Source organism: Gracilinanus agilis, chromosome 4 (genome assembly GCF_016433145.1).
Source record: "Gracilinanus agilis isolate LMUSP501 chromosome 4, AgileGrace, whole genome shotgun sequence".
NCBI classification, from domain to species: domain Eukaryota; kingdom Metazoa; phylum Chordata; class Mammalia; order Didelphimorphia; family Didelphidae; genus Gracilinanus; species Gracilinanus agilis.
Genome location: NC_058133.1, coordinates 275,475,372 through 275,500,175, shown reverse-complemented (window position 1 = coordinate 275,500,175; position 24,804 = coordinate 275,475,372). Strand labels below are relative to the sequence as shown.

Below are 24,804 nucleotides of genomic sequence, written 5' to 3'. Positions count from 1 at the left end.
GAGGAGAGAAAAATAGGGAGAGGGAGAAAAGGAGGGAGAAATGAATAGAGAGGAAGGGAGGGAGAGAAAGGAAGAAAGGAATAGAGAGGGAGAGGGAGAAAGAGGAAGGGGAAAATGGATGGGGTCAGGGAGAGAGGAATAGAGGGGAAGAGAAAAAAAGGGATGGAAGGGAGGAATAGAAAGGGAAGAGGAATAGAGGGGAAGAGGGAAGAGGGGATGGAGAGGGAGGAATAGAAAAGGAAGGTGGGAGAGAGGGAAAAAGGAAAGAGAGGGAGAGAGGAAAAAGGAGAAGAGAGAAGAGGAAGAAGAGGAAAGAAAGGGATAGGAGATAGCAGCCTCATAATGACCAAGATATAATGGTGCTGGTTTTGGAGGACCTGGGTTTGAATCTTGGCTGTGTATCCCTTGCAAGTCACAACCTGCTTGGTACTGGCTACTCATTATAAAATGGTGACTCTGTTCTGGATAACTCCTGAGGTTCCTTTTAGCTCCAAATTTATGATCTGTGGACATGGGAAGGGAGCTGGAAACTATTCTGGTAATATGTGCCAGAGTTGTTTGGTTGTTTTTTGGTAAAAAGTGCAGGGAGACCCGAGAAAAAAACCAAAACTGCTAGCTCTGAATTATTCCAGGGGTAACCTCAGCCAGCACTTCAGCCTTTTCATTCCTCTTTCACATCTAAAATCTCACTTGAGGGGGGCAGCTAGGTGGCTCAGTAGATTGAGAGCCAGGCCTAGAGACGTGAGGTCCTAGGTTCGGGTCTGGCCTCAGACACTTCCCAGCTGTGTGAACCTGGGCAAGTCACTTAACCCCCATTGCTTACCCCTCACCACTCTTCTGCCTTGGAGCCAATGCACAGTATTGATTCTAAGACGGAAGGTAAGGGTTTAAAAAATAAAATAAAATAAAATCTTACTTGATAAAAATCCCGAGGGATAGAGGGCATCTGTGCACTTAGACTTTTTTTTTTTTTATCCCATTTTGCAGGTGGGGAAATAGCCTTAGTAAAGTTAAATGATAGCCAGGCAAGTGGCAGAAATTACTCTAAAACTCGGGTCTCCAGAGTCCCAGTTCAGTCCTCTTCTCCCCTGATGACCTTGCTAAGCTGCTAGCCTGGCCATCTGCCCACCTGGCATCTCATTGCTGGGGGGCCCTTTCTCTTTTCAGATTTTGTTGTACCAAAGGTAACTATTAAGAAGGTTAAAACCTCCTATTAGAGAAATTTGAGAGCATGTCATTTATATCACAGGTATAGGTTGCTTTATGCAATCGATGAGTTCTTGAAATATTTATGCAAACTGAATTATATATACCCAGTGACTTACATAATTCCAGAGATTCTTTTTTTGGAAATGGTGTCAAGGGCCCTGGTGTGGGGACATAGGGGAGCAGCTCACTCCGGAGTGGCTGTCCAAGAAGATTCCGCCATGGTCCATTCTCTTCTCTCCTGTGATCCAGTTCCCCAAGTGCCCTCCATCTGTAAATGAATATTCAAGTGGTCCTGTTATCACCAGAGAGATCATTTTGCTGGTTTGGAACAAGGCCAGGCTAAAGACGCTAAAGTCTGGCAGAGGAAGTCCTGGTGCTGACACGGGTTGGACTGGATCCATCTTCCTGACCCAGTCTGAGGCACTTCTGAAGTCAGTTTCTCCTCCTCCTCCCCATGTCATTCATGATTTCATAACATTTAGAGCTCAGATTGATAGTTTCACAGATGAGGAAACTGGCCCTATGGGAGGCTAAGTGTTGTCTCCCAAAACACACAGCTAAGTGGAAGCTCCAGGATTTGAATGTAGGCCTTCTGACTCCAAGTCTTAACTCTCTTCCCCTTTTACTGCATTCACTACACTGGGTAATTGCTGGCTAGTTCCACAATCCAGCTTTTGGTCTTCAGGTCCTGGAGAATTTAAAAAACGGATTCAGGGGCAGCTAGATAGCACAGTGGATAGAGTGCCAGGCCAGGAGTTGGGAAGACCAGTGTTTCGATCTAGACATGCCCTAGCTGTGTGACTCTGGGCAAGTCACTTAACTCCGTCTGCCTAGCCCTTGCCGCAATTCTGTCTTAGAAATGACACTAATCCAGTAGGTAAGGGTTTAGAACAAAACAAAACAGGGTTTAAAAAAAAACATAACTATCCCAAAGTTAAAAGCATCAAGTCCCCAGCCTGGGCCCATTCGGCCTCCTACTTTTCCTGGCAACATCACACACACACACACACACACACACACACACACACACACACACACACACACACACACACACGTCTTTAGGGGTGACAAGCCTAGGGCAAATCTCTAGATAAGGTTGAGAAATCAAGGTTTGGCCCTTTCCCTCAGAGCCCCACAGATAAGGTAACTTCAATCACAGATTCCCACGTGATAGCTTCTGCCTCATTGGCTGTGTCCAATATAGGGTGCACTACTTCAAATAATAAGAGGAGAGGCATAGTAGTAGGTGACTTAGTGAGAGCAAACAGACTGGGTGGCCAGCCCCTTGCAATACAGATTAGTGAGGGATATAGTATTGATTCTAAGAGAGAAGGTCAGGGTTTAAAAAACAACAACAACAACAACAAAAAACACAATTGCTCTATAGCCAGGGGTCTGGATCAAATTCCTGTTTGTCATGTACTAATAATCGTCTGCAAACTCTTAGTTTCTTCAGGTTATTTTAAGTATGTGTGTATGTGGAAGGGGTGAGTAGTAATCAACTAAATTAGAGAAAATATTTAACTTTTCATTTCTGGACTTCTAGGAAAAATTCAGCCAAAGTCAACAGTACACTGCCCCGTAAATGTGAGATAGGGTGGGTGTCTTGGGGGATATATGCAAAGTGACCCGGGGCTGATTGTAAATCAGATGACAAGCATTTCTTAGTGTGTTCCAACCAAACATGCATCCAGAATGAAATCCACTGGGCCCTTGTTTTCATTTGGTCAGTGAATGAAGAGAGTTCCACCCTCTTTTCCTTTACCTTTCTCCTTGTGGGCTCATTCTATTTGCTGAACTGTTGAACTGAACAAAACCAGCTTAATGATGGGAAGAATGTCCTAATGATTCCCATGTTCCATTTTCACCAGACAGTTCTCTTTCTTCCCCGGTTATCCCTGGTTAATGACCTCCCCATCCCCACGAACTGTGGCAGCCAGAGACCTGGTTCCACCAAGGACTGTCAGCACGGGATAAGCATGACACTTGATTCCCTCAGTTATGATAATGACATTCGGCACTCCTTGCCTTCAACAGACTCACTGGGAAGAACTTTTATAAACCTTCGTCAGCCATACTTAATTAAGAGCAGTAGTCTGTCTGCAGGGGACAGAATTGTTCGGGTTAGGGTCCGAGCTGCTCAGAGCGAAGCTTCCTAACAATAACCAGGTTCTCTTCCTTTTAGGAAGTTTTACCTAGAACACTTTGTCCTCTCTCTTGCCGATGATAATGATGTGGTAAAACAGAGCTCCTGTTCCCAGTGAACACTTTTTTGAGGGAGCAAGAATGGGAGAGAAGCAGGCTGAGGGGGAAACATAGCCATTCTCATTTCTCATTTATAAAATCAAGACAATCACAGTTACACATTTTCCCAAATCTTTGGCTGTATTGCAATGGTTGGTTCATTTTTGTAATCTCCAACTAAACATTTCCTAACCATGGATTAACAATATAGTTACTGACTGGTTTCTTTTAACAGTATTTATCCAACATAACAAAATAAACTGCAATTTGTTATACTTTTTTTTTACAAAACATTTTATAAATATTTTTACAAAATGTATACAAAGCAATTTCAAGTGAGACATACTATACAAATGAAGGTATTTAAGCAAATAAAGTCCATACCACACTGACAATAAGTGATACATCCTCTTGAAGTCAAGTCAGTCTGTAAGGCCTCCCTAATCTAACAAATTGTACTAAATTCTTCAGTGTTAAAGTATTTTTTTTTTCGTAATTGCCAGTTCAAAATTTGCTTTAACTTTAGGCAGTACTTAAGGGACATTGAAAATCAAATGCTTAATAACAAATTCACATTTTCCACAACAACAACAACAACAAAAAGAAAATGATTTCTGTTACGGAATACAAGTAATCTTAAAACTTAGGTTAGATTAATGAACCTGAACAACTCAACGTTAGCCATCCAAGGCAGGTTTCATTTAACCTGTTCCAGAGGGTGTTCAACACATGAGGGCTGAGTGATATGTGCGCATATGTGTGTGTGAATGTATAGTGTGAGGGTGTGTGTATGTGTGTGTGTGTATAGTGTGTAGGGTTTGTGTGAATGTATAGTGTGAGGGTGTGTGTGTGTGTGTGTGTGTGTGTGTGTGTGTGTGTGTGTGTGTGTAACCTAATCCGACAAGAGTAAAATACACTTTGTAATCTTCGTCATTATCAGGAATCCATCGTCCATAAAAAGTAAACTTACACATAGGACACAAAAATTTACAAGTTTCATTTTGGTAAATTAAGCTCTCCATCTGCTAGACAAATATTAGGGCTCTTAAACCCTATAAAAGAAAAAATATGGAGCAGCTGGGGTCAGGGTGGCATGGGGGTTGTGATTAAGAGAAGAAGGAAAGTGGTTCATGGGTATAGAGTCCCATAAGAAGGCTTAACTCTAAGAATGCTACTGATTCCTAGGAACTTTTGGCAAGCCTACTTTACTGGCTTCTATAGAGGGGCCCCACAGTAAAGAGTGGAGTCTGATATGCCAGCTCATCATTAAGAGTCCTGCTGGAAACGAAGGTAGCCTAATTCCGAAGAGGAGTTGGAGAAGTTGGAGGCTTGGAGTGAGGTGATGTGAGAGGGGGATCTTAAGAGAATGGTGCCCAAACAGAAATTTCAAACTGGCAATATACCAACTCAGTCTAATATGTTACATTGGTGAGGTCTGGGGAATGTTGAGCTGTGACAATTCACATCCTGGATATTGGCACAAATGATTAAAAAATGGCAATCCCTAAACAACCTAGATCTTCCGATTTCTGGTTATGTAGCGGGGCTGGGGGGCAGGGGGAGAATGGCCCATTGAGTCTATGAGGACCACTACCTTTATCACAGGCTAGTTAAAGTGGAGGAGAAGAGAAGGTAAGAGGAGAGAAGCAGTTACTCTCTTCCATGAAGTACGGGCTGCAGCGCTTTTAACATGGTCAGAGGCCCTCCTTTCTCTTTCAGGTCACTCTAAATGATAAATGCCCAGTAGGAGAATAATGGGCTGCCTCTGCCCTAGTGAGAACAGAGGGCAGGTCTGGGATCTTGGCAACAAATGATAAAGCGAAGGCTAGAGGATGCGCATGTAAAGAGAGAAAACAACAGTCATTAGGAAGGAAAGAAAGAGGAGAGAGAGAAGAGGGAGAGCACACTGCTGTCATCATGAAAGGTCTCCGGTTCTGAACAAGCATATATACATATATGCGTGTATGTGTTTATATTATATATATGTGAGCATTTTTTCATACAGCTGTTTCAGCAACAGTTGAAAAACTGATAGGTACAACAGCATCAAAGACAAAAATAACAAAAGTGGCATGCTCTGGGGAAGGGAAATGAGAAAAATGAACAAGCTAGAAGAAGAAAATAAATAAATAAAGCAAGAAGAGTCTTATCATCATCAACATGAACACTGGCCAATACAAACCATCAAAGGGCATCCTTTGGCTCTATAACTGGGAATTACTTATTTTTTAGATCTTTCAACAGTGGATTGAGCTGGTTCACTTTGGTCTGTTTGTGTTTTGGTAATTGTAATTGCTACTAGGGGCAACCAGTAATTTTTGACAGCAACAATCATAAACAAGGCTAAAGTCCCCTCAAAATATAAACTAAAAAATTATAACACTGTTTTCAAATGAAAGTGCATTTTGACACTTGGAGGGGGATAGGGATAGGGTTGGTTTTAAAAACAAAATAAAAAAAACTCAAACAAAAACATACCACATCATAAAGATTTAGGTTATATCCAATTATAAAATGCAAAACTTTTTTCTCAATAGTTAACATATATATGCATTTATATATATACACATATATAATATTCATGGCTCTATCATGGCCTCCCTCCCCTGTACACTTTGCACTTAAGATTTTTCAGTCTACTTAGCCTCACATTATTCAGTCAAATCATGCTATCGTGACAGAGTGCAACTTAGATGAAATTCACCAGCTACAGACATACCATGAAGCAGGAAGTTTTGTTCCAGGCACCCTAGAAAAGCGCTGGATGATGATGACGACGACGACGACGACGACGACGATGACGGAGGGAGCCCTGCAATGCCCTGCTGCTCCTGCGCAGACTTTTTTCCCACAAAGCTCAGGGATTCTCAGCCAGAAATCTACTGCTTCAAGAGGGCCTCTGGGAGTGAGGTTGTAGGGTTTCCCTTTCTCTACCCCCCCGAAAAGCAAAGAACTCAAACAGAGATATGGATGGGACTAAAAACAAAAGCAGCTTCTATTGGTCTTGTTTGATTTTTTTTTATAAGTATTTTTTTCATATGATGTGTGATTGTCAGCATTTTACTTCGGGCCTAGTGGACTGTGATCTCATTGAGTTACAGTGTTTTTTCTTCTTTTAAAATAAAACAAAACAAAAAAACCGGCCATAAGCACTATCCTGACACTTGAGATGTGTAGGGCCTATGAGACTGCTTTCTAACAAAGATGAGCTTTACTGGTTATCTCCCTGTAACCACGACAAGTATTGCTCTCAAACACAGAACAGGATTGAGTTTAAAAGGGTGACCTGTGATGAAAGATCAGGCTGGCTGGAGTTAGGGGATGCTTTCCATTCGTTCTTGCTAGGAGAGAACGTTAATTTGCCCAGGGGACTGTTTCTATTAACACTCGAGGATACTATTTACAGCTGCTTCTAAAATGGAGTCAGTTTCTACACCACCTTCACTGGGGTCCGGCATGAACCTTTCCAGGCAATTTTCTGGCGATGCCATAGGGGAAAAGTTGGGGAAATCTAACTCGATGGAACCGCTGCCGGCCATATCAGTTTGGAGGTGCCTCCCAGATTTTTTGAGTTCCAAGATGTTTTTGAATGTTGTTTCTAAACTCTTACTGAGTTGGAGATCTGGTTGGGGCTCACCCGACCCTTTCATGATATCTGTGTGTAGAACCTCATTCTTTGGAGAATTCCTCAGGGTTTTGTCTTGAAGGGAATTGTTACATGTCCCCTCTGAGTGAGGTTCAACAGTGTTACTTGATCGTTGGCTGTCCATACCATGATCTAGTCTGGTTGAGGTTTTCAGGGGCCCCTCGGAGCCTGGAGAGCATTCACTCCCCCTGGCGGAGTCTTTCCTGACTACCTTCTCTTCAGCTGTGCCCCCAAACTGGACTGTACCTGCCTTGTCAAACTTCAGGCTTTTGCCAAGGCATTCTGTTTTTTTAGAACTATTTCCTCCTGGGGAGACCATAATGTGGTTAGGCACTATATGAGGCTGGTCAGGATTTGCTGGTTCTGCCACACCTAGTTTGGCTCGGTCTCTGCTTTGGACCTTGGCGGCCGCTGCCAGGTTCAGAGAGCTTGATGCTTTGCCACCATGCTGGTCACTCCTGCCAAAATGGATCTCTTCTGTGGCTTTATCTAGTTGTTTGGAGGAACAACAGAAATCGGCCTGATAACCATCTGGAAGTAGGAAAAAACATACCTGAGTCTACAGCTTTTGTGTATGAAAGACATTTAGTGAATGGACAAGACAGGAGGAGCCACATGAACAGAACCTGAATGGGCAAGATGAATAGGGTGAACACATATCAGACTTTTATCAACCACATTACTCCTCATTCTTTGAGAGGGTCTCGTCAGCATACTGGGATTCTCCAGAAGCTAGATGTCTACAAAAGGCTTCCTATAAACCAGCCAGGGCAAACCCATCAGGTTTAGGTAAGCACCAGCTTGGAGGCTTGAACTTCTCTTGGAATGTGGTAGCTTAAAGATATAAGGGCCATACAGGGCCGAAGCCCTCCCTAACTCTGGTCTTTCAGCTGTTTTTTTTTGTTGGTTTTTTTTTGTTTGTTTTCATTTTTACCCTCCTCCTCCCTTTCCCCACTTTCTTTGGGAAATAGTTTGAAAACATTCACATTAGACAACAGGCATCAGGCCTGGGTTGTTTTTTCCCCTTACAAAGAACAAGAAGCTTGCATTAAGCCATGAAGAAAAGCCACTTTTTCTGAAAAAAAGGGATGGAACCTCAGAAAATCTGCTCACACAGACAATAGCAAATCTAGTCATGCTTTGTTGGGAATAAAAAGTGGTCAGCAAGGTCACAAAAATGCTCTCATCTTGGGAAGGGCAGGAAAATAGGATGGAAGGCATGGAGCAGCATTAGCTAGACAGAGCAAAGCTGAAAAAAAAATCCATAGGATGGCTGAATTGAACTTGAACAAAGGTCACAAGGCCTGCAGGAGCATTGCAACGAGAAGTTAGGAAAAAAAAGTTAATTGTTGGAGTTAGGAGAAAGCTGAAAAGATCCACGATAAAATCCATAAAATTAAAAAACAAACCAAGTTTATGTGCATTGTTTTTTCTTTGTAACTCTTTTTTCACTTCCCTTACTATCTGCCTGACTGTGGTAGACTAAGGATCACCAAACCTTGCCATCTCACCAGCAGTGGAATTCTGTGATGTGTTATGTTCCACAACTGAAATGAGTTATTGCAGGATAATGTTACTTTAGCTATTCCTATACCCAGTGCTTCATTTGAAGGCTAGGATCACACATTTGGAGCTAAAGGGGCACGTGTAGAGGCCAATCCCCTCATTTTACAAAAGAGAGAATGGAAGTACAAAGAGGTAAAGGGACTTGCCTAGGGTTGCACAGCTACTAAGTATTGGTGGTAGGGCTGAAACCCAAGTTGAGTCCAGCTATACACGTTAGGTGCTTAACGCTCATTCATTCATTCATTTTCTAGTATAGGGAAGAAACTTTCTCTACTCCACTGTAATCTCAGAGAGTGCCAGAGACCCTGAGACCTTATGACTGTCCAGTTGCAGAGCCAGGATGGGTGACCACTAGACCATGAAGCCACACTGCCTTAGTCTTGGCTTGCCAGATCTAAAGGGGCACACCCTTGACAAGAATGACTAACACAGACCTAGGTGACAGGTTATTATAAACAATGTCATCTCCATTTTATAGACAAGGAAGCTGAGGCACAGCTTGAGGTTAAATGCCTTGGTAGAGATCACACAGCCAGGAGGTGGCAGCCCTTGACTCAAACCTGATCCTTGGACTCGAAGCCCAACATTCTTTTCATGATATCATGCTGCTCACCTTGAGGTATACAGGAGCAGCTTTGGGGAATGCATCCCCCCTTCTCTAGAAATGATAGTAAGCATGCAGCTCCTCATACAGAGTACTCAAATAATAGGATAAAAAGACAAGAAGGCTCAGGCAGTCAGAGTGAAGCTGGGGAAAGGGGAGCACAGCAAAGACTTGAGGGGCAAGAAGTCTACGTCTGAGGAACAAAGAAAAGCTGGAGAAGAAACAAAAATGCCACAGAAGTTACGGCTACAGGTTGGGATTCTTCAGATGGCCTTGCTGCAGGTGGCTGCTTGCCAAAATCTGCTGCCTACTGAATGGGGCTGAGTCGACACAAAAAGCCTCCTTTTAGAAGAAAGTTGTGGGTGGGAAGGCACCAGCAAGAATTGTAAGCAAGACCATAGAGGACAGACAATGTTGTTTCAACAAGTAAAGAGGGTATAATGAGGCCATCAATTGCCAAACTCTTTATATTCTTTGAACAGAGATCTGTCTGGACATATGCCACAAGGCCGAAGACAGAAAGACCTCACATATAATAAAAATACAGCAGCACTTTTTGTGGCAGCAGAAAACTGGGAAAAAAGGGGGTGCCCATCATTGGGGAATAGCTAAATAAATCTCGAATATATGAACATAGTAGCATATTATTGTGCCACAAGATATGACAAATTATGAGGAATTTAGGAAACCACAGGAAGACAATGCAAATAGATGCAGAGTGAACTAAGACAGATAAGAAAATCTACACAATGCCTACTACAATGTAAATAACTATAAAACAAAGCTGAAGAGTGTGTGATTATGACAAGAACCAATTTGTGCCCAGAGAAGCAAATGTACCTCATTTCTCTTGCTAGAAGGGCTGAAATATAGGTGTGAAAAGTCATATAAGCTCTCAAGGTCAATGAGGCAATGTTTTGTTTGATTTAGCTTAACTATTGGTTTTTTCCCCCCTCTGTAACAAGAGTTGCTTTTCAGAAGCTTGGATTAGAGGGATAGGGAGAGTGGGCAGATCTGGAATGCCTTACGTGAAAATAGAAGGCATCCTGTGGGCAGTTAGAGAGCTCAGTAGATAACCAGGCCTAGAAATAGGAGGTCCTGGTTTCAAATTTGGCCTCAGATACTTCCTGTGTGACTCTGTGCAAGTCCCTTACCCTGAAATGCTTAGCCCTTACCACTCTTCTGTCCTGGAACCAATACTTAATATCAACTCTAAGGCAGAAGATAAGAGTTTTTAAAAAAGATCCAGTGCGTTTTAGAGTTAACTCACTCTCTTATTGTGCAGAGGTGAAATGAGAATATGCTACCGGGTAGGAGAACACTGGGATGTGAGCCCTGGCTTCCAACCATAAGACAGGTGGTCTTCTACATGACATATTGCTTCTTCACTTGTGTGTTCAAAAATTCACAGACACACTTTTGAAGTTTTAGGGTACTAGACAAGTGTAATGTTTTTACCATGATATGTGCTCAATAAATATTTGTTGATTAAATGAAAACAAAAGGCACCAATAAAAAAGATGACATGGGAAAGAGAATATTTAAGTAACCGATCAAGGGTTAACTGACTTGCCCATGGTTACAGAACTAATAAGTGTCTGACATAGAAGCTGAACTCAGGTCTCTAAAATTCATCCACTCTTTCCTCATTATCATGTGGCTTTTCATATCTGAGAGGATTTGTTCTGAACCATGGCTTAATAAGAATTATAGGCTACTGGATAGGGAAGAGACAGGAAAACAGACAGACAGAAGGAGGGAAGAGAAAGAGAAAACAAATTATTTGCCTGGAGTTGTGCGTATCTGAAAAGAGTTCTAGACTAAAAATGGAAGGGGATTAAGAAAACTGCCCATAATGATATGCTAAAATAGCCACTACAAGGTTGACATACAGAAAAGCAGAGACAAAAACAACACAGAAAGAATGACAATGCCATCTACCACTGATGCCTCCACTCTCTTATCACTCTCCTCTTGACCCCTTGCAGTGTTGTCTCTACCTTATCACTGTTCTCTCCAAAGAAACTGATGATCTCTTAATTGCCAAATCCTATGGCCTTTTCTCAGTTCTCATTTTCCTTGGCCTCTCTGCATCCTCCTACACAGCTGATCACTCCCTCCTGGTTTTCCTCCTGCCTATCTGACAGCTCCTTCTCTGGCTCCTTGGCTGGTTCTTCATCCAGATCATAACTGTCCTGAGTCGTCTTCTTCTCTCTCTCTCTCTCTCTCTCTCTCTCTCTCTCTCTCTCTCTCCCACATCTCCTGGGGATCTCTCATCAGCTCCTATGGATTTAATTACTATTTCTCTTGTGTCCCAATCTCTCTGTTGGTGTCCAGTCTCACACCTCCAACTACCTTTCAGGCACTTCAAACTGGATGTCTAGGAGACATCTTAAACTCAACTATGTCCAAAAGAGAATTCATTATCTTTCCCCCTAAACCCTTCCCCAGCCCTCCTCCTTCCCTATTACTGTAGAGGGCATCACCTTCTTTCCAGTCCTTTGGACTTGTACCTTACAGCCATCCTGGACTCCTCACTCTCACCCCCACATCCCCATATCCAGGCTGTGGCCAAGGCCTGCCGCTTTCACCTTTGTAACATCTCTTGTGTCCAGCTCCTTCTCTCATCTAACACTGCCAGCACTCTAGCACAAGCCCTCATCACCTCACACCTGGATTACTGCAGGAGCTGCCTGGTGGCTCTGGCTGCCTCCAGTCTATATGCCTCACTCTAATATAGTCTCTGTTCAGTCACCAAAGTGATTTCCCTAAAGCACAGCTCTGGCCATGTTAGCCCCAGAAGCAAATGCAAAATGCTCTTCATAACCTAGCCCCCTCCTACCTTTCCAGTCTTCTTATACCTACCATGTACACTTTGATCCAGTGACACTGGCTTCCTGACTCTTTCACAAACCAGACACACCATCTCTTGGCCTGTCCCTCAGGCCTGAAATATCTCTCTCCTCCACTCTAACTACTGACCACCCTCTGACTGTCTTTCTTTTCTTTTCTTTTTAGTAAGAATAAATCATACCATTCTCACATAATTACATAATTCTCCATATAATTTCATTTCTTTTACTGGCAGGTCAGAAGAATTCCATAGACATAGCTGAATTTTGGCAAGTTTCTTTTTTTAAAATGGAGTTATGCACCAGATGAGAGTACAGTTAGGTGGTTCTGGAATTGGCTCAACTGATTCCCATAGGCCCAAAGAGTGGTGATTAATGGATTGAGGTCAGCCTGAAGACAACAGTATTCAATGATTCCCAATTCTACAACACCACCAGGATAATGTTGGCATTATTAAAATTAATGTTTTAATATTCTTAAATTTACATTTAAAAATTAATAGTATTTTTAAAAAGCAGGCTTTTGTTTCAGGAAGAAGCTTAGGATCCTTAAAAAAAAACTTTGCAATTTCCTGAAGGCAATCTGATTTTCTCTCCTCTTCCTATTCAATTCTACTGGTCCATTTGCAGTTTCTGTCCAAGGGAATCTATAGTGATGAACAAACACTACAGGTCGTAGCATCCAACTGCACATCATACCGTAGGTGCTAGGCTTTCTTTCTCCACTTGGTTTTTCCTGAGTGGATAGGTAGGTCAAACTTTTCTGAGTCACCAACGAACTGAATTTATGAAGTGCATGTGACTGAACACCACCATCCAAAGGGACAAGTACGTGGTGGCTGTGAGTAGGTTGCAACACATCACAAACAAGACATTACAAAGGAGTAGAGGAATGAAGGTTGCCATCAAAGAAAAGGGGCTGCAGCAAGCACAAGGATGAGTGTTTGATAGTCTGAGTGCCCGGTTGGTGTCCTTACCACAACCAAAGAAGGAAGTGGGGTTCACTGGGCAGACTGTGTGGACCTCCTGGCTGGGACTTCTTGGGGATATAGGCAGGAGCACAGAACAAGGCAAGGACAGATTATGATCTACACTGTTGGAGGGAATCCCCACATCAAGGAGATCACGGGTCCACTTGAGCTTGAGTCAGTTCTGAGGCAGGGCTCTGGCTCTGAGAGAACACCATGAGGCTCTAGTCAGAGTTATGCTCTGTCCAACACCAGGGGACAGATTATGCTCTGATCAGGGATCTCTCTAGCTAAGTTTGAAGAGGTCCATCACCAGACTGTGCAGAGAAATGGTTTTTGGTCACAGGAGATGTTGGAAACTATTTGCAGCCACCAAAGGCTTACCGACTTCACTGGTGATGGGAGTACCCTCATTGACAAAAAATCATAGCTCCTCCAAGGGACAAAGACCAAATCAGAGTTTCCAACATTAGGGAAATTCTACTCTTTCTCTGTGACACTTTCAGGCCACACCTGGAGTCCCGAGTCCAGTTCTGGCCCTCACACTTTTACTGACAAGTTTATTGCCAAGTTAGAGCACAGTATACACGAAGGTGAGATACCTCAAAACCAGGTAAAGTTCAGGTAGGGAGGTTTATCCTCAAGTATGGAAGATGGGGATGGGCTAAGGACAGCATCACAGAACTAGAGCAGAAAAGAACTCCAATATTTCTGACACAACTTTTGATTTGGAGATGAGGAAATGTCTTGTGGCTAGGATGTTTATGTGACTTACCCAAATTGACAAAGGTGTGATTTGAATCCAAGGCCTTGGGCTCTAATCAGTACTCTTTTCATTCTACTGCCTCCTCCATGATTGCTTTAACTAACTAAGTAACTAACATGCCTCAACATGGGGAGTGAAGGATTGTTCCATCGTTATTTTTTTCCTTTTCTAAGACAGGAAATTTAATCCAGTCTAAAAGATTGCAAGAGCACAAACTAAAAATTTGTGCACATGACAATGAAATGTTAAGGAAAAAAGGAGGGCTCTACCGGGCTTTGTTTCTTAACTAGTCTTTGGGCTAGTCTAGCAGTTGAGGGTGGCTAAGAAGAATGCTAAACTCAAATAGAAATAATTTAATTGCAAAGGCCAAACACAGCATTCTGAAATGAAATTTAGGTTCTATAGAATCCAAATAGAGCCTTTCAGGGCACCTGAGCAGAGGGCTGGGGTTTTTTTCTTATATTTTCTTCAACAATATTCATCCTTCACACTCAGATTTCATAAACTTAAACATAAGTTCAGCTATTGCTTACCGGGATCTACAAGGGCCAGGCGCTTATCTCGGGACAGAGAAGCTCTTTCTTCTTGATTAAACATCCTGTCAATCATCACCATCTCGGCAGAAGGATTTATCCGCTGAGAAACAAAGAGCAAAATCATTTTAAACACTTTTAAAATCAGTTCTAAACATGTCAGTGGGTCTTCAAAGCCAAAAGGGTGGAATCAAAAATGAAGATTTAGTTTCTAGTTTCCTGTTGCTTCTTTAACTCCATCTTCTGTGACAATTTGTTCAGAAATTCCTTGCAGTGAATTTTAACTGAATTCAACAAAAGAGAAGTTAGAATTGTGGTCCTTATTTAACAGATAATTTCTTTTTATTTTTTTGTTCTGAGATGAGCAAGTTGTGTTTTTTTTAATTCAATTTTATATTATTTGCATTTCCAAATTCTCTTTCTCCCTCGTTCTCCTCCCTGATCCCTCAAGAAAGCAATAAAAATGAAACCTGTTACAAATATATATATATATATATATATATATATATAATCAAGGAAAAATAAATTCCCACATTAACCATATCCCCAAAAAGCTGTGCTTCAATCTGAACTCTGAGTCCATCACCTTTTCTATCAGGAGGTGGGCAGCAAGTTTCATCATGAGGCCTCTGGAACTGTGTGGTTGATTTCTTTGTGTTCATCAGTGTTCTTAAGTCTTTCAAAGTTGTCTTTACAATACTGTTATTGTATAAATTGTTCTCCCTTTAACAGATTATTTCATGACTTATCTAAATTAAGATAATCTGAGAACAGTTCAACAAAACTGATACAGCTTCTTACAATTTTTAAATACTTCTTCCAACATGATCAGTTTTGCTTCACTGAAAGCTATTCAAAGTAAAAACCAAAACCAAATTCTCTCACAACTTTAAATAGTTGATTTAGCACTGTTGAGANTATATATATATATATATATATATATAATCAAGGAAAAATAAATTCCCACATTAACCATATCCCCAAAAAGCTGTGCTTCAATCTGAACTCTGAGTCCATCACCTTTTCTATCAGGAGGTGGGCAGCAAGTTTCATCATGAGGCCTCTGGAACTGTGTGGTTGATTTCTTTGTGTTCATCAGTGTTCTTAAGTCTTTCAAAGTTGTCTTTACAATACTGTTATTGTATAAATTGTTCTCCCTTTAACAGATTATTTCATGACTTATCTAAATTAAGATAATCTGAGAACAGTTCAACAAAACTGATACAGCTTCTTACAATTTTTAAATACTTCTTCCAACATGATCAGTTTTGCTTCACTGAAAGCTATTCAAAGTAAAAACCAAAACCAAATTCTCTCACAACTTTAAATAGTTGATTTAGCACTGTTGAGAGCTCTTCCTCATTGGCTTAAGAACTTTGCTAATAATAGTAATGTAAAAAGATTGTATCTTTTTGGATGTTACATCATCACAAAATAATTTATAGCTTGAATTCACAAAATGGATTTGGTTTTTCTTTCTTTTCCCAAGTTATCTTTTGTTCTCTTCTAGTTAACTAGTATTTAAGAACTAATTTTGGCATTGGTCATTTCCATATTTCCTCTATTCCTTTTTAAAAACTTCTATCCAATGCACTATAGTCTGTACCTGCAGTCTTTCTCAGAAGATCTCCAGGATTTCATCTGTGCGAGGAATTATCTCCCTCCTCTTGGAAAGGAGGCAGGAGACTATGGGTACAAAATGTTGCAAAAGCTGTCAGATATAGCTGCTGTATCAGCTGGTTTTAATTAACTGATTTTTTTTTTGTTACAAGGGAATGTTCAAAGGAAAGGAAGGGGCTTATCAGGAAATTATGGTGGTGTAAAAACAGAAGGCATCAATAAAGTTTAAAAAAAGCTAACATCTATCTCTTAATTTCTGAGTTGAAAAATCATGTTCTGAAAAACACACAGCCTCCTGGGTTTACTCATCTCTAAAGCAGCTGCATGACATGCAGTGTGTTTCTAAAACCCAAATCTACTTGGTATCTTACCATGGCATCTTCTATAAGCAGACATCTGTATTTGTTAAGCATAGCCTGGGTCCTTTTGAGTAGCTGAGTGGCAACGGATTCAAATTCACTGTCCACTGAAGAGAGAGAGAAGACAGAAGTTATCACTTCCTTAACAGAATAACCGACTTAGTGCTGTAATGGAACTCTATGACATGGAGGTCATCTAGCCCAATTTCCTCATTTTCCAGATGTAGATGTCAAAGTCACAGTACTTCCTTCAATAATGAGGGTGCTTTCATGAAGCAGCTGGGCCTGTAGACAGGAAGAGCTGAGTTCAGATCTGAATTCAGATCTTAATAGTTGTGTAACCCTGGGCAAGTCACTTAACCTCTGTTTGCCTCAGTTTCCTCAACTGTCAAATGGGAATAATACCAGCATCTACTACCCAGGGTGGTTTTGAGGACAAAATGAGAATACACCTATAAGTGCTAAGCACAGTGACTTGCTCCTAGCAGGTGCTTCCTAAATGCTGGGATGCTTCTTTCTTTCCTCCCTCCCTCTCTCCCTCCCCCTTCCTCTCACACCTGTGGGTTGTATCTTCAGGGTTTCAGTTTTGTAGTTCTGCCTTTCCTCCTTTATCTGTTTTCCACAATCCTAATCTTCTCTCTTACTTCCTTTCATATTTCCCTTTTTACCACCTGGTCCTAGTCCTGACCCCTTCCTAGTTCACAGGATCACAGAATCACAGATCTAGAGTTGTGGGTAAGCTCAGAGGTCATCTAGTTCAAACCCTTAATTTTATATATGAGGAAACTAAGGCCCAAAGAGACTGACTGGCTTACTCAAAGCCCCACAGATTATAAGAGCATGGGATTTGAACCCATGGTCTCTTGCTCCAGAGACAGTAGTCTTTCCATTGTATTCTGCCTGCCTTAGGCAGTACAGCAGCAGAGGCAGAAGGGACAAGGAGCAGGGGCACTAGGCAGGAGAATAAAAGCAGCAGGGGAGAAAGGGTTGTCCAGGCTCTGGAAGGGGCTCTGGAAGTGTGTTCGTGATGGAGAGGATCTGCATGGTAGGAGTGTCAGGACCAAGGATGGGGATGCAAGCTCAAATGGTGAGGCCTGGGCTGGGACGGAGAAGCCACCCTGGCATCCTCTGCTAGCTACCAAGCTGATAATGCTGTACTAGAAGGTCCAAGTTCTACTTCTGGCTCAATGATTTGCTTGACTGGCTTTGTGACCCCAGGTTATTTCTCTGGGGCTTTAAACATCTAAAGTGTCGAAAAACAGCCAAGAGTAGATGTTACCCAAGACCAAGGGCACTAGGTTAGTTGATGTTGTTTTTGCACAATGCCAAGTCAAGCCAAACCTGCAGGCAGGTGCTTAATTAATGCTTTTGATGGACTGCCCAGGAATGTGCCCGCAAAAGTGACATTTTTTAGTGGATGGTCTTGGAAGAGAACAACATGAAGAGGCACTTCCCAAATACCAGAGGTTTCTTACTACCATGGATGCTAACCACTCTCCTCCTGCTGCTCATAGGCAGCAAGTGAGCACCAGAGCTGGGACAATTGAAAAGGAAATGACAATAAGGCCCTCTTATTTGCATCATGAAACTCCTCCCTCAACCTCTCAGAAATTCTCTTGGCCTCAGGCATTGATTGAGCTTTCTCAGGCTGCAGGCCTATTTACCTTTCTTCAAATCCTCTTCAGTTGGCAGGGATCCCTGACACACATGATAAGAAAGGAGTCTCTGGACCGCATCATTTAGTGACCTGAACTGGCTTTTATCTGGCGTCACAGCATGGGCTTGATCCTTTTGTAACTGCTGGAGAATACTTTAAGAGATAAATTTCCAATATTAACACAGAACTATTTTGAGAAACCTAAGCACAATCACATTTACATATGAATAGGCAGGAATAACAACAGTACATAAATGACACGAGATTTCTCAGTAGTTTTTTCTAATAGGAGAGGGAGAGGTTGTTCTCCTCCAATTGCTACGATGTGTAACCAATCAACCAACAAGCACTTATTAAGCACCTACTAAGTTCCGGGCACTGCTGGGGATAGGTGCTGGGGATTCAAAGCCAGAAAAACCAAACCAAGCCAAAGGATCTCTACTGTGGAAAACAGCACGCATCCAAATAAGTATAGCTAAAAAGTTCAGCAGGAAGGGGGGCACTAGCGTTTCAGGGGACCAGGAAAGGCTTAGTGTAGAAGGCAGTGCCTAAGCATGCCCTGTGTGTCCTTTGAGGAGGGAGAATTCCCAGGCACGAGGAGAGATGGCCCAGAAGTACAGAACCATGTGGTGAGAACGAGTTGCAGTCCAGTTTTGCTTGATCATAGAATGAGAGGAGAGTAATACAGGATGAGGCTAGAAAGACAGGCTGAGGCCAGGATGGAAAGGGCTTCAAAAGCTAAAGTAAGGAATTTCATTTTCATTCTAGAAGAAAGTCGACAGAGATTATTGATTAATAGGGGAGTGATATCATCAGACAAGTGTTTGAGGCAAATCCTTTTGGCAGCTATTTGGATGATGAATTAAGAGAAGAGAAGTCTGAGGCAGATCATTGTAAAAGTCTAGGTAAGAGGGGCCACAAACTAGAATTAAAGTGGTGGCAGTCTGAATGAAGAGAAGGGGACAGAGGAGGCAGAAATGAAAGATTTGGTAACTAGTTCAAATCATGGGCTAAGGAAGAATTAAGAGTTGAAGCACTAACAAGGTTACAAGTCTAGGAGAATCAAAGAATGGTGAGGTCTTAAAAAAATAAGAAAGCTTGAAAGGGGAGATAGGGGAGTTTGGGGAAAAGATAGTGAGTTTTGTTAGGGACATGTTAAGTTTAAGATGTCTCTGTGACAGTCTGCTTGTAACATTCAATAGGAAGTTGGTGATGTTTGGTCTTTCTTGCGGTAAATTCTATATAAATACAATAAAACTGATGGTGCTAGGGGTTTATCCTGTGTCTGTTGAGGCCCGCTGGGAATGTGATACTATAACCAACTCTATCTGCATGGGTTTATAGACACACCTACATATACACATGGCTAAGTTCATATCCTACAATAAGTAAGTCAATAGGTATCATTTGGGCTGACACTCTCAACCATAAAATCTGTTTATTCAATTATGCACAATAGAAACTCTAAGAACAATAAGAACATTCAAAACCCAAACTATTAGCCTTGGGAACAAGAGTAAAGCCCAAGATGAATCACTTTCCAGGCCTCAACAAACACCATTTGATAACCTCACATCTACCACAGAAGATGTTATCAGTAAAATTGTACATTTTATAAAAGATTTTCAAATATGTAATTTTTGAAAAGGTTAATGCAGAATCAGACACTCCCAAAATATATCCACATTAAGATTTTAACTTGATTTCCTTAGTTTATATTATGATAGAAACTGGGAAAACTAGAGGAATTGTCTGAAATGAAATCCAACTTTTCAGAAGTTAACTTACAAAGCTCCTTTAGTTAGTTGTTTTGCAGCAGGCCTCTTTTGTCCCATTGTATGACTATCCACCTAGAAGCAAGTAAATTTCCTGATTATTTCCTTCAGTAGGAAAGAACAGTTACATGAAACTTTGTACATAAAGTTTTTAAAGTAGAGATGTTTCCAACTACCTATAAAAGGGCATTTTCTAGAGTGGCAATTATTATGCTTGTGGAAATTCAAAACAAGAAATAATTCTACAGATTCAGCACTGACTTGCTACTACATTAAAAACTTCTTGGACCATAGAATACAGTCACAACTCCTTAAGAGGACTTAGTTGTTAAACATACAGGGTAACAAAATGTAGGCAAGAACCCCATAAATGAAAATTTGACAGATACCACTTAGTCCCATGGCCCAGAAGTGGGCCTGGTGCACACTACTACTGCAGTTAAGGAAACAATTTCAGATTCTGCTGTGAGTGGGCAGGAGAGAGAGCCAGAGTCTCTAGTTCAAAAAAACCTCACTGGGTGCAACGCTAGGTCACAGGGGCCTTTTCAATTTAAAGGAGCACAGAAATGTTTAAGGAAATTGTAAGGCTTAAAAAAAAAACCATCATCTCTTTTTTTTTCTTCCTTCTCTTTTGGACCATTAGTTTTTAGACTTTTCCAGTTCGCAGGCCACTTTATTGGGATAATATCAATCACCTATCCTGCCAATGCTGTTGACCCTTGGAAAAGAATTCTGAATGGGACGAAGGGCACTGTTTTTTCTAAGACATTGCTGAGCAATATCACAAGAGCTAACCTTACTTAGCATTTTACAGAGCTTTAAACTTTTACACTTTCACATAATTTTATTTTATTTTCATAACAAACCTCTAAGGGATATATTTTGGAAGTATTATCTTCATTTTACAGAAGAGGAAGCTTGAGAGGTGAGTCTCACTGCTAACAAACAAAGCAAAGAACCAAATTCTTAAACCCTGGTCTTCAGCTTCCAAGTCTACATTAGCTTTCAAGTAAATCATTCATTCATGCTAGATGTTGTTATAAACATTAGCACTAAAACAGAACAGTTGGCAAACTTCTCTCCCAAAGATCACACTGTGAAGAAGAGGGGAGCTCTGTCCTGAGGACGCACACCAGACAAGCAACAAAGCAGTGTAGTTACACTCATACTCATGCCTCTGCACTAAATATTAAGAAATAGCCATCTACCTGAATATTTTGTTGTCCTGGCGATGACCCCATTCCTTTGTCCTGTTGTGGCTGTGGTGTTCCTAAAGGTGGTTGTATAACTTTGCTCCCAGAATCCTGTCCTATTAAAACAATAAACATAACATAATATTAATCAGAGGCAGAAAAGAGTAAAACATAATTCTTGTTTCATAGATAAGACGGGAGAAGAGCAAGAAGGAGAATTAATCTACCCGATCTGGGATTAGATAGAATGTCTGTCAGAATCCACTAAGTAAGACAACTGAAACACTGGACTTCCATAGCTTCTAAAGCAGAAGCAGCAAATGGCTTTGGAGGAATACCCATGAAGCTTAGAGGCAGGTGGGGGCGGGGATAAAACTATGGTGGCATCTGAATGGATATTTTTAGGGCTTTGCCTTCTACAGTACAAAACATTGACTGAAAATGTCTCTAGAATCCTGTGCTGGATACAGTGGGAAGCACAAAATAAATAGGAAACACAGTAAGTGCTCTCAAGTTGGGAACCACACAAATGAAGTGACCTGGGGACAATAACCAAAGCGACATATACTAAATAATAAACTAAATAGGAATGTCTTGAGAATCACAGAACAGAGGAATGATCAGAATAGGGTAAAGTTAATCTGGAAAGACTTCATTTAGGATTAGATATGAGGAACAGGAACTGACTTTGGATGTCAGGAGGCAAGGTAAAATTAGATAAGGAGAGGCTCCTGACCTGGCAATGGGTTACTCAAGAGACCAGTTATTTGCGTTTGCCTCAAGCCATCTGGGGTCTTGGAAGTTGAAACGGGGGAAGTCTGGTTCAAGCTTTTTTTCTGAGCCTGTGAAAAATATTACCAAGATGGAAAAGTCAATTTAAAGATTTTAAAGTCTTAACAGCTTAATTATAAACAAATAACTCAAGACCTTTAACAACTTAAAAATTCAACCTAGAAAACCATCTTCAAGTTGCAAAGAAATAAAAATGGAAAACAGCTTTATTTTCCTTTCATGTAGGACAGGGGTTCTTAGCCTGGTATATGTAAAATATAAATATATGTATATATGCACATGTGCATATATACATATATTCTATAACTATTTTAATATAATTGGTTTCCTTTGTAATCTTATGTATTTTATGCATTTAAAAACATTGTTCTGAAATGGAGTCCACAAGCTTCTCACCAGACTGCCAAAGGGGGCCCATGATAGAATAAAAATGGTTAAGAACCCCTGATGTAGAAAAAAACTTAATACATTTCCTTCTCCTCTTCACAATCTCTGGGTGTACATATCTCCTGAGGTACTTCATCAAAGCTGGTTGGCCTTGTGCCCAATAATAATAAATTAAAATATCCTCCCTCCTCGGTCTTGCTTCATATGATAAGTAAAGTCTAAGTCACTGAGATCCAGAAGGAACTCAGTCATTAATAACTATATGATTTTTATCCTTTGCGATTTCACATGCATACAAAACCTGATTTCTTTTCATTTGCATAACAAACAATGGATTCCCATACATATAGTGCTTTGACTGATTTTGACAATCCTAAAATAAAAAGAAGACCTTTCTGATTCACTGACCAAAAAAAAAAATCTTATTTTCTTTTTTTGTGGCTTATCTGCAGCAAATCTATCATCCCTGTGACAGCATGGTTATGAGCTAACTCATCTCACTATTAGCACAGGCTCAAGAAGCATTTCCAAGGAGCTCCAGGTAAGGAAATTCTCCCTGCTAATACGGATCAGCAACTGCTCTGTAATTTACATCCTCGGAGAGTTGTCTGGGGCACTGAGATGTCCAGTGATTTGTCCAGAGTCAAACAAGGCAGTATGTGTCAGAAGCTTGCTGAACACAAGACTTTCTAACTCCCAAGGCCAGCTTTCCATCTTTTACACCACATTGCCTTCTCAATCTAACAGCTTCAGCAAACATAATTAGGAAGGCAAAACTGATGCCAAAACCATTATCTCTTTATTTGTCCAATAAAGAGATGATCTCTGAAAAGAAATAATTCTATGATTCTATGTAATATATTCTTAAAGCCAAACAGAAATGACTTCTTGATTTATCTCCTATCACAATGCAACCCCTCCAGAACTATGGGTCATTAAGGGAGTTGCACTTTAGTTACTTTAGTTTAGTCATTTCCCTTAAGCAATATCAAATTTTTTTCCTTTTCCCTCCTTGCACACCAGAAAGTTGGAGGAAGTCATTGTACGGTTAACCAGAGTTATTACTGTGAATCCTCTTGCTTATAGACAGGGTAATGTCATCTCCCCAACAGACAGGTATGGAAATCTTTTTTAAAAGCAAGATAGGAATTGATTGGGGAACAGCTGAACAGATTAAGGCATATGAATGTGATGGAATACTACTGTGCTAGAAGAAATGATAAAAGGATGCTCACTTTAGCAGCCCATATGAAACAACAAGTGCAATAACAAAGATTTCAGAGAATCCTGGGAAGATTTATATGAACTGAGGCAGTGTGTGTGAAGTGAGCAGAGTCAGAAGAACAACTTATACAATAATGACACTGAAAAAATTAACTTCAGAAGAGTAAAGCACTTTAGTTAAATGCTGTGACCAACCACTCTTCCAACAAAGAGGTGATGAACTCAAGGTGCAGAAGAGACAAAAATTTTTAGACAGTAAATGTGGGAATTTCTTTTGCTTGAACATACATATTGTTACAAGGGCTTTGTTCAGGCATATTACTTTATAGTCTCATTTTGCATACCAGTGTCTTAAGATTAAAAAAAAATAATTGTAACATTTTTTGTGGTAATAAAGAACTGGAAATAATGAAGGTGCCCATCAATTGGGAAACAGCCTGAACCGACTGTGGTATATGAATGTAACAATATTATTTTTCCATAAGAAATGATGAACAGGAGGAATTCAGACAGATGAGAAGATTTACAGGAACCCATAGAGCTGAAGAAGGGACTGGAGAAGACCAATAAGAACAATATTCACAATGTATATGACAAAATCATTAAGAGAAACTCTGATAATCTTTGAGCAAATGAAAAACCAGTAATAATCCTGGAGTACAGAAAACAGAATAGGTTATAAGTTGGACTCAATGGCCACTGAGATCTTTTTCAATCTTAAATTCAATGGTTCTGTGGATATAACATCCTCTCCTCTCAGCAAAGAGGCAAGAGACCACTAGGGTAGAATGTAGTCTGTGCAAAGTCTTGCATAGATTGTTAGATAGGGCAAACCTACTGGGTGTTTTTCTTTGCTACAATGCAGGACTGGGAAGAAATGGGATAATTTCTTACAAACAAACAAAAACCCGTAATATAAAGACAAAAGGCATCAACAAAATGAATTTTTTTTTTTACTAGAGGAGGGAAGAGGTACTAGTAGTTCAGAGCTTTGTCTAGGTCTTTCCTTCCCACCTCAGCATCACTGTAAAGGCTATAAACCTCTCATTCTGCTCTGTAGCAGTAGCCACTCCCTTACATCGAAAGTCTAAGAAAATAGCCTCAATTTGACGCGTCATACCTTGTTATATGTGTAGATGTTCTTTATATAACGGGTCTCAAACACTCACATTCTACTTTGGCGGCAGCAGCCTTACTTGGCACTGATAGTCCTGTTCTCGCCTCCTTATACTCCAAAGAATAGTCAGTCTACTCTCACTCCCAGAAAAAAATTTTTTTGGTCCTCTATATGGTATTTTCAATTCTGATATCATTCTCTGACTTTTAAATATATTTAAATATATCCTATCATATCATATATTTAGAGCTCATTTAGAGGAGATACTTAAACCTATAATATTTTCTACAAA

The 24,804-nt window shown here is 40.7% G+C and overlaps 1 protein-coding gene across 1 annotated transcript in view; it reads right to left on the bottom strand.

Moving 5' to 3' along the window:
* Positions 1 to 4,346: 4,346 nt before the first annotated feature.
* The window catches only part of BICRAL (BICRA like chromatin remodeling complex associated protein), a 31,042-nt gene continuing 10,584 nt past the window's right edge, over positions 4,347 to 24,804 (bottom strand). Inside the window, exons 5-11 of the mRNA XM_044674628.1 lie at positions 21,729 to 21,834; positions 21,008 to 21,108; positions 19,813 to 19,874; positions 18,032 to 18,177; positions 16,380 to 16,474; positions 14,389 to 14,491; positions 4,347 to 7,630 (exon numbers count right to left, since the gene is read on the bottom strand). Coding sequence (XP_044530563.1) covers positions 6,834 to 7,630; positions 14,389 to 14,491; positions 16,380 to 16,474; positions 18,032 to 18,177; positions 19,813 to 19,874; positions 21,008 to 21,108; positions 21,729 to 21,834 — 1,410 coding nt within the window. The 3' untranslated portion in view covers positions 4,347 to 6,833. The remainder of the gene's footprint in view (positions 7,631 to 14,388; positions 14,492 to 16,379; positions 16,475 to 18,031; positions 18,178 to 19,812; positions 19,875 to 21,007; positions 21,109 to 21,728; positions 21,835 to 24,804) is intronic.